This window comes from Oncorhynchus keta, chromosome 18 (assembly GCF_023373465.1).
Source record: "Oncorhynchus keta strain PuntledgeMale-10-30-2019 chromosome 18, Oket_V2, whole genome shotgun sequence".
Classification (NCBI taxonomy): domain Eukaryota; kingdom Metazoa; phylum Chordata; class Actinopteri; order Salmoniformes; family Salmonidae; genus Oncorhynchus; species Oncorhynchus keta.
This window is the reverse complement of record NC_068438.1, coordinates 17,428,688-17,439,236: the sequence shown is the minus strand read 5'-3', so window position 1 is coordinate 17,439,236 and position 10,549 is coordinate 17,428,688. Positions and strand designations below refer to the sequence as shown.

General features: G+C 43.9%; 1 protein-coding gene across 3 annotated transcripts in view; it reads left to right on the top strand.

Moving 5' to 3' along the window:
• The window catches only part of LOC118396850 (serine/threonine-protein kinase PAK 1-like), a 47,044-nt gene extending 41,861 nt beyond the window's left edge, over positions 1-5,183 (top strand). For all 3 annotated transcript variants that reach the window (XM_052467506.1, XM_052467505.1, XM_052467507.1), the window contains 7 exons: positions 239-302; positions 503-664; positions 1,387-1,504; positions 1,639-1,738; positions 1,909-2,105; positions 2,288-2,425; positions 3,791-5,183. In XM_052467506.1, coding sequence (XP_052323466.1) covers positions 239-302; positions 503-664; positions 1,387-1,504; positions 1,639-1,738; positions 1,909-2,105; positions 2,288-2,425; positions 3,791-3,877 — 866 coding nt within the window. In that variant the 3' untranslated portion in view covers positions 3,878-5,183. The remainder of the gene's footprint in view (positions 1-238; positions 303-502; positions 665-1,386; positions 1,505-1,638; positions 1,739-1,908; positions 2,106-2,287; positions 2,426-3,790) is intronic.
• The last annotated feature ends 5,366 nt before the right edge of the window (positions 5,184-10,549 follow it).

Here is a 10,549-nt window from a genome sequence, read left to right as displayed (position 1 = left end):
CTCTCTCTCTCTCTCTCTCTCTCTCTCTCTCTCTGTATCTCTCTCTCTGTATCTCTCTCTCTCTGTATCTCTCTCTCTCTCTCTCTGTCTCTCTGTATCTCTGTATCTCTCTCTCTCTCTCTCTCTCTCTCTGTATCTCTCTCTTGCTGTCTCTCTCTGTATCTCTCGCCCTCTCTCTGTCTCTGTCTGTGTGTGTGTGTTTCATTTATTAACCTCACTTCTCTCTCCCTCCTCTCAGGGAGTATAGTCAGTGTGGGAGACCCCAAGAAGAAATACACGCGCTTCGAGAAGATTGGACAAGGGTGAGTCTACACGACACACACACATATATATATATATATATATATACATATATATACATACATACATACATACATACATACATACATACATACATACATACATACATACATACATACATACATACATACATGCATACACTTCTTCACTTTGAAATGAAAGAAGTCTCTCTCTCCCCTCCTCTCTTTCCTTCTCCCTCCAGTGCGTCAGGTACGGTATATACAGCCATAGACATCGCTACAGGCCAGGAGGTGGCCATTAAACAGATGAACCTGCAGCAGCAGCCCAAGAAGGAGCTCATCATCAATGAGATCCTGGTCATGAGGGAAAACAAGAACCCCAACATAGTCAACTACCTGGACAGGTGAGACATACACACACACACACCAACATCGTTTACTAGACAGGTGAGACACACACCAACATAATTTACTAGACAGGTGAGACACACACACACACACACACACACACACACACACACACACACACACACACACAACATTGTTTACTAGACAGGTGAAACACACACACACACACACACACACACACACACACACACACACACACACCAACATTGTTTACTAGACAGGTGAGACACACACACACACACACCAACATTGTTTACTAGACAGGTGAGACACACACACACACACACACACCAACATTGTTTACTAGACAGGTGAGACACACACACACACACCAACATTGTTTACTAGACAGGTGAGACACACACACACACACACCAACATCGTTTACTAGACAGGTGAGACACACACACACACACCAACATTGTTTACTAGACAGGTGAGACACACACACCAACATTGTTTACTAGACAGGTGAGACACACGCATACAAACGCACACATTGACATGTAAACACAAACACACTTTCAAATGTAAACACGCACACATTAGTTGTGAGAACTATATATCTTCATCTTGTCTTTCGTCTCCTTCTTCATCACACACCCTAACTCACTCACTCACACCATATCATATCTTCCCCTTACCATTGAGGAACTGGTACAGTGGTGATATTTTGTGTTACCATGGTAACATGGCCATGGTTGTTGTGTTTATGTAGTTACCTGGTGGGGGAGGAGCTGTGGGTGGTGATGGAGTATCTGGCTGGAGGTTCTCTGACTGACGTCGTCACGGAAACCTGTATGGACGAGGCTCAGATCGCTGCTGTGTGTCGGGAGGTCAGTGCTGCTGCGTGCGTGTGTGTGTGTGTGTGTGTGTGTGTGCCTGGCTTATTGGCCTGCTTGCTAATTCAGAAAGTGATGCCTTGAGCACTTTTGTACATCTCTCTCTCTGTCTCTCTCTGTCTCTCCAGTGTCTGCAGGCCTTGGAATTCCTCCATTCCAACCAGGTGATTCATCGTGACATCAAGAGTGACAACATCCTTCTGGGAATGGACGGATCAGTGAAACTCAGTAAGTAACACACTTGGGGTTGGACATGGGCATTAATGTGCAGTGTCTCCATTTGACCAGCAGTGGGCACTCGTAGACTGTGTTCTAATGCAGTACTACCACCTTAGACTTATACAGTGCATTGGAGTGCTATGTCCTATTATAACGCGTGTTCTCTCTCTCCTCTCTAGCTGACTTTGGGTTCTGTGCCCAGATCACTCCAGAGCAGAGTAAGAGGAGCACCATGGTGGGGACTCCCTATTGGATGGCTCCAGAGGTGGTGACCAGAAAAGCCTACGGTCCTAAAGTTGACATCTGGTCTCTAGGCATCATGGCTATAGAGATGGTGGAGGGAGAACCCCCTTACCTCAACGAGAACCCACTCAGGGTAAGAGAGAGAGAGAGTGGTGTGTGTGTGTGTGTGTGTGTGTGTGTGTGTGTGTGTGTGTGTGTGTGTGTGTGTGTGTGTGTGTGTGTGTGTGTGTGTGTGTGTGTGTGTGTGTGTGTGTGTGTGTGTGTGTGTGTGTGTGTGTGTGTAACGGCCCCTCTCTGTCCTGTCCTATTTCCTAGGCGCTGTATCTGATTGCGACCAACGGGACTCCAGAACTTCAGAACCCAGAGAAACTGTCCTCAGTCTTCAGAGACTTCCTCAACTGCTGCCTGGAGATGGATGTGGAGAAGAGAGGGAGCGCTAATGACCTACTACAGGTAGAGAGGGAGCGCTAATGACCTACTACAGGTAGAGAGGGAGCGCTAATGACCTACTACAGGTAGAGAGGGAGCGCTAATGACCTACAGGTAGAGAGGGAGCGCTAATGACCTACTACAGGTAGAGAGGGAGCGCTAATGACCTACTACAGGTAGAGAGGGCGCGCTAATGACCTACTACAGGTAGAGAGGGAGCGCTAATGACCTACTACAGGTAGAGAGGGAGCGCTAATGACCTACTACAGGTAGAGAGGGAGCGCTAATGACCTACTACAGGTAGAGAGGGAGCGCTAATGACCTACTACAGGTAGAGAGGGAGCGCTAATGACCTACTACAGGTAGAGAGGGAGCGCTAATGACCTACTACAGGTAGAGAGGGAGCGCTAATGACCTACTACAGGTAGAGAGGGAGCGCTAATGACCTACTACAGGTAGAGAGGGAGCGCTAATGACCTACTACAGGTAGAGAGGGAGCGCTAATGACCTACTACAGGTAGAGAGGGAGCGCTAAGGACCTACTACAGGTGGAGAGGGAGCGCTAATGACCTACTACAGGTAGAGAGGGAGCGCTAATGACCTACTACAGGTGGAGAGGGAGCGCTAATGACCTACTACAGGTAGAGAGGGAGCGCTAATGACCTACTACAGGTAGAGAGGGAGCGCTAATGATCTACTACAGGTAGAGAGGGAGCGCTAATGACCTACTACAGGTGGAGAGGGAGCGCTAATGACCTACTACAGGTAGAGAGGGAGCGCTAATGACCTACTACAGGTAGAGAGGGAGCGCTAATGACCTACTACAGGTAGAGAGGGAGCGCTAATGATCTACTACAGGTAGAGAGGGAGCGCTAATGACCTACTACAGGTGGAGAGGGAGCGCTAATGACCTACTACAGGTAGAGAGGGAGCGCTAATGACCTACTACAGGTAGAGAGGGAGCGCTAATGACCTACTACAGGTAGAGAGGGAGCGCTAATGACCTACTACAGGTAGAGAGGGAGCGCTAATGACCTACTACAGGTGGAGAGGGAGCGCTAATGACCTACTACAGGTGGAGAGGGAGCGCTAATGACCTACTACAGGTAGAGAGGGAGCGCTAATGACCTACTACAGGTAGAGAGGGAGCGCTAATGACCTACTACAGGTAGAGAGGGAGCGCTAATGACCTACTACAGGTAGAGAGGGAGCGCTAATGACCTACTACAGGTAGAGAGGGAGCGCTAATGACCTACTACAGGTAGAGAGGGAGGAAGGTTAGGGGAAGTATGCCTGTGGTGAATAAGGTTGGTTTGAGCATCATACCACATCACTAGTTTTACCAGTTATAAACTACATCCATCTCTCCTCTCCTCCTCCTCTCTACAGCACCAGTTCCTGAAGGTGGCCAAGCCTTTATCCAGTCTGACTCCCCTCATCCATGCAGCCAAAGAAGCAGCTAAGGCTAACCGCTAACCTGCTAGCTGCTAACCCCACAGATCACCCCTTCATTCTCTCTCTCTGTCGCTCTCCCCCACTGGGGCAAACAAGACCCAGACAGGGGGTGTTTCAGGGGGTCCCATCCCCCTCAACCCCTTGACCGATCACGGTGACTGTGGGAAGGACGCTCTTACTGATGTCATCGCTGGTACAAATATACTGATCGGATTGGAGGAGAGATTCAGGCCCAAAGACTCATGGGAGTTGTAGTTTCAGCAGGACAGTGGCTGTGGACTGGATCTTATCTGACCTTTGAACTGTTTGTTTGTTGATGTCTGCCTGTTATTTTCCTGTGTTGAAAAAGTGCATTTTAGTTTGATCTTTTCTTATGTGCTTTGTTTTGTGGAGAAGGATTTGGTTGAAAGTGTAATGAAGAGACACAAAGTGGTACTGTTGATATCATCTCAGTCCCAAACTGCACCCTATTCCCTACATAGTGCACTACTTTTGTCAAAAATAGGGTGCCATTTGGGACAGTCTTTCAAGTCTGATCAAACGTTGGAATTCTATCTCCTTATCTCTCCCTCTCTTTCTCTGTCTGGCTGAGTGAGATGACACGCATGACAAACCTTTTTTATGGAATGTCTAAAATCATAATACAATAGTGATGATAATGATGGTACATGAAGGATGCCTGTGTACGATACAGTATAGAAGAACATATCTAAATCCTATTTTCCAGTACAATCGTTGCGGTACAATGTTGAACTGATCCTAGTCCCAACCCTCTGAAGATAGTGTACATTACATGTGAAAAAACTGCTCTAAAAGAACCAGAAGAATATTGTCTGCATTCTTTGTTTAGCAATGTGCTTTCTTTATGCAGATGGCGCTGAAGAATACCACGGTACCATTAAGAAGTATACTTTCTACCAGGTTTGGCTTTGTTCTGTTTTTAAAATCTCGTGTTGAAACTGCCTTTGGCCTTAAACTGTCTCACAGGTGGAAGAGTTCCAGCAGACAGTTGGACAAACTATAGTCTCTCTTACCAGACTCAGTGCTCTGCACGCTCCTGCGGCTGTGAGAAGAGACCACACAACCTTCAAATCTTGTCAGTTCCCCAGACTACTGTAGCCCACCTGAGGTTAGACAGGTTTAGAACTGGGATAGACTGGATTGAACTTGCCCAAACTGGTTTAGACTGGTTTGGGACTGGTTCAGAGAAGGGTGGTGATAGTTATTGAAGTCTTCTCTTCCTGTGTATTGGAGCCATAATTATGTTTATCAAATGATTGGATTATTTTGACTGAGACAAATAAAGTAAAGAAAACGCTGTATGGTGGATAGAGTCTGGCTGTCTGTAAATCTGTTTCGGGCTGTTGTGTGTACCCCTGGTTAGGTCTGTTTATATAAAGTGTTATTGTAATTTTAAGTGTGTCAGCTCCTCTAAGAGGGTTCTCATCTGAATGGGAAATTAGACTCATCACTGATTAAACTGGTAATTACTGTTGCCACAGTCTTAATCTGCCAGGCTAGACAAAGGCTATGTGTGTGGCTGTCGTAACCCACCAGCTCTTTATTTCTATACCTTTTTTTTCTCTCTCACTGCGTCCAACTCTCTGTCTCTGTCTACTTCTCTCTCTCCATCTCTGGGAGAATCTCAATTGCGTACTCCTTGCATCCTCTCTCCTTGCCTCTTACTCAAAACCCATTGGATGAGAAAGCCAGAGGTCCCGCTCCTCTGGCCTTCTCCTCCAATGGGTTTTGAGAAGTAGGCAAGGCGAGAGGACAATCAGGAGTACGCAATTGAGATTTTCCCTCTGTCTATTCTCTCCACCTCTCTCCCTTGTACGTTCTTCCCCATCCTGGGCTGGTAGACTGATGATGCTCATTCTTGCTGAATCGGCACGAGAGAGAGAGAGAGAAGAGAAGAGATGTGGAGGAATGGCAGAGTGTGACATCATCAGTGACATGGGCAAACAACCACAGGAGCAGAGGAGAGAAAACAAAGGAGAAAAACTGGGAGACCCAAGGAGAGAGTGATCAAGACACAGGCTCAGAGTTTGGCTCTAATCAAGGGGATGGTGTGTCTGCTCTCCTTCATGTAATAATGTGTCTGCTCTCCTTCATGTAATAATGCATGTGGGTGTGTCTGCTCTCCTTCATGTAATAATGTGTCTGCTCTCCTTCATGTAATAATGTATGTGGGTGTGTCTGCTCTCCTTCATGTAATAATGTATGTGGGAGTGTCTGCTCTCCTTCATGTAATAATGTGTCTGCTCTCCTTCATGTAATAATGTGTCTGCTCTCCTTCATGTAATAATGTGTCTGCTCTCCATGTAATAATGTGTCTGCTCTCCTTCATGTAATAATGTATGTGGGTGTGTCTGCTCTCCTTCATGTAATAATGCATGTGGGTGTGTCTGCTCTCCTTCATGTAATAATGTGTCTGCTCTCCTTCATGTAATAATGTGTCTGCTCTCCTTCATGTAATAATGTGTCTGCTCTCCTTCATGTAATAATGTATGTGGGTGTGTCTGCTCTCCTTCATGTAATAATGTGTCTGCTCTCCTTCATGTAATAATGTGTCTGCTCTCCTTCATGTAATAATGTGTCTGCTCTCCTTCATGTAATAATGTGTCTGCTCTCCTTCATGTAATAATGTATGTGGGTGTGTCTGCTCTCCTTCATGTAATAATGTATGTGGGTGTGTCTGCTCTCCTTCATGTAATAATGTGTCTGCTCTCCTTCATGTAATAATGTGTCTGCTCTCCTTCATGTAATAATGTGTCTGCTCTCCTTCATGTAATAATGCATGTGGGTGTGTCTGCTCTCCTTCATGTAATAATGTGTCTGCTCTCCTTCATGTAATAATGTGTCTGCTCTCCTTCATGTAATAATGTGTCTGCTCTCCTTCATGTAATAATGTATGTGTCTGCTCTCCTTCATGTAATAATGTATGTGGGTGTGTCTGCTCTCCTTCATGTAATAATGTTGTGGGTGTGTCTGCTCTCCTTCATGTAATAATGTATGTCTGCTCTCCTTCATGTAATAATGTGTCTGCTCTCCTTCATGTAATAATGTGTCTGCTCTCCTTCATGTAATAATGTATGTGGGAGTGTCTGCTCTCCTTCATGTAATAATGTGTCTGCTCTCCTTCATGTAATAATGTGTCTGCTCTCCTTCATGTAATAATGTGTCTGCTCTCCTTCATGTAATAATGTGTCTGCTCTCCTTCATGTAATAATGTATGTGGGTGTGTCTGCTCTCCTTCATGTAATAATGCATGTGGGTGTGTCTGCTCTCCTTCATGTAATAATGTGTCTGCTCTCCTTCATGTAATAATGTGTCTGCTCTCCTTCATGTAATAATGTGTCTGCTCTCCTTCATGTAATAATGCATGTGGGTGTGTCTGCTCTCCTTCATGTAATAATGTGTCTGCTCTCCTTCATGTAATAATGTGTCTGCTCTCCTTCATGTAATAATGCATGTGGGTGTGTCTGCTCTCCTTCATGTAATAATGTATGTGGGTGTGTCTGCTCTCCTTCATGTAATAATGTGTCTGCTCTCCTTCATGTAATAATGTGTCTGCTCTCCTTCATGTAATAATGCATGTGGGTGTGTCTGCTCTCCTTCATGTAATAATGTCTGCTCTCCTTCATGTAATAATGTGTCTGCTCTCCTTCATGTAATAATGTGTCTGCTCTCCTTCATGTAATAATGTGTCTGCTCTCCTTCATGTAATAATGTGTCTGCTCTCCTTCATGTAATAATGTGTCTGCTCTCCTTCATGTAATAATGTGTCTGCTCTCCTTCATGTAATAATGTGTCTGCTCTCCTTCATGTAATAATGTGTCTGCTCTCCTTCATGTAATAATGTGTCTGCTCTCCTTCATGTAATAATGTGTCTGCTCTCCTTCATGTAATAATGTGTCTGCTCTCCTTCATGTAATAATGTGTCTGCTCTCCTTCATGTAATAATGTGTCTGCTCTCCTTCATGTAATAGTGTGTCTGCTCTCCTTCATGTAATAATGTGTCTGCTCTCCTTCATGTAATAATGTGTCTGCTCTCCTTCATGTAATAATGTGTCTGCTCTCCTTCATGTTATAATGTCTGCTCTCCTTCATGTAATAATGTGTCTGCTCTCCTTCATGTAATAGTGTGTCTGCTCTCCTTCATGTAATAATGTGTCTGCTCTCCTTCATGTAATAATGTGTCTGCTCTCCTTCATGTAATAATGTGTCTGCTCTCCTTCATGTAATAGTGTGTCTGCTCTCCTTCATGTAATAATGTCTGCTCTCCTTCATGTAATAATGTCTGCTCTCCTTCATGTAATAATGTCTGCTCTCCTTCATGTAATAATGTCTGCTCTCCTTCATGTAATAATGTCTGCTCTCCTTCATGTAATAATGTCTGCTCTCCTTCATGTAATAATGTCTGCTCTCCTTCATGTAATAATGTCTGCTCTCCTTCATGTAATAATGTCTGCTCTCCTTCATGTAATAATGTCTGCTCTCCTTCATGTAATAATGTCTGCTCTCCTTCATGTAATAATGTCTGCTCTCCTTCATGTAATAATGTGTCTGCTCTCCTTCATGTAATAATGTGTCTGCTCTCCTTCATGTAATAATGTGTCTGCTCTCCATGTAATAATGTCTGCTCTCCATGTAATAATGTGTCTGCTCTCCATGTAATAATGTGTCTGCTCTCCATGTAATAATGTGTCTGCTCTCCTTCATGTAATAATGTGTCTGCTCTCCTTCATGTAATAATGTGTCTGCTCTCCTTCATGTAATAATGCATGTGGGTGTGTCTGCTCTCCTTCATGTAATAATGCATGTGGGTGTGTCTGCTCTCCTTCATGTAATGATGTGTCTGCTCTCCTTCATGTAATAATGCATGTGGGTGTGTCTGCTCTCCTTCATGTAATAATGCATGTGGGTGTGTCTGCTCTCCTTCATGTAATAATGCATGTGGGTGTGTCTGCTCTCCTTCATGTAATAATGTGTCTGCTCTCCTTCATGTAATAATGCATGTGGGTGTGTCTGCTCTCCTTCATGTAATGGTGTGTCTGCTCTCCTTCATGTAATAATGTGTCTGCTCTCCTTCATGTAATAATGTGTCTGCTCTCCTTCATGTAATAATGTATGTGGGTGTGTCTGCTCTCCTTCATGTAATAATGTATGTGGGTGTGTCTGCTCTCCTTCATGTAGTAATGTATGTGGGTGTGTCTGCTCTCCTTCATGTAGTAATGTTGTGGGTGTGTCTGCTCTCCTTCATGTAATAATGTGTCTGCTCTCCTTCATGTAATAATGTGTCTGCTCTCCTTCATGTAATAATGTGTCTGCTCTCCTTCATGTAATAATGTGTCTGCTCTCCTTCATGTAATAATGTGTCTGCTCTCCTTCATGTAATAATGTGTCTGCTCTCCTTCATGTAATAATGTGTCTGCTCTCCTTCATGTAATAATGTGTCTGCTCTCCTTCATGTAATAATGTGTCTGCTCTCCTTCATGTAATAATGTGTCTGCTCTCCTTCATGTAATAATGCATGTGGGTGTGTCTGCTCTCCTTCATGTAGTAATGTATGTGGGTGTGTCTGTTCTCCTTCATGTAGTAATGTTGTGGGTGTGTCTGCTCTCCTTCATGTAATAATGTGTCTGCTCTCCTTCATGTAATAATGTGTCTGCTCTCCTTCATGTAATAATGTGTCTGCTCTCCTTCATGTAATAATGTGTCTGCTCTCCTTCATGTAATAATGTGTCTGCTCTCCTTCATGTAAGAATGTGTCTGCTCTCCTTCATGTAATAATGTATGTGGGAGTGTCTGCTCTCCTTCATGTAATAATGTATGTGGGTGTGTCTGCTCTCCTTCATGTAGTAATGTTGTGGGTGTGTCTGCTCTCCTTCATGTAATAATGTGTCTGCTCTCCTTCATGTAATAATGTGTCTGCTCTCCTTCATGTAATAATGTGTCTGCTCTCCTTCATGTAATAATGTGTCTGCTCTCCTTCATGTAATAATGTGTCTGCTCTCCTTCATGTAATAATGTGTCTGCTCTCCTTCATGTAATAATGCATGTGGGTGTGTCTGCTCTCCTTCATGTAATAATGCATGTGGGTGTGTCTGCTCTCCTTCATGTAATAATGTATGTGGGTGTGTCTGCTCTCCTTCATGTAATAATGTGTCTGCTCTCCTTCATGTAATAATGTGTCTGCTCTCCTTCATGTAATAATGTGTCTGCTCTCCTTCATGTAAGAATGTGTCTGCTCTCCTTCATGTAATAATGTGTCTGCTCTCCTTCATGTAATAATGTGTCTGCTCTCCTTCATGTAATAATGTATGTGGGTGTGTCTGCTCTCCTTCATGTAATAATGTATGTGGGTGTGTCTGCTCTCCTTCATGCAATAATGCTCTTTGGCCATCTAGAGCTTTTACTAGCTGAGGGTGAGGTACTGTTGTCATTACATACATGTGTTACAGATTACCAAGAGCTTCACTGCCTCAAATTAGAGAAACACACACACTGTAGCCTAGGCTACTAAATAGTGATCAATTCGACTATAACAATATAAAATCTGTCGGTGTGGTTAAATCGGTTATGTAGCACCAGTCCAGTCTGAGCTTCAAACAACCTTTTCATTTCCTGCCAAAGAACAGAATAGTTTCAGCCTATTTGTATCATTATTCCTTACTGTAATTATAGATG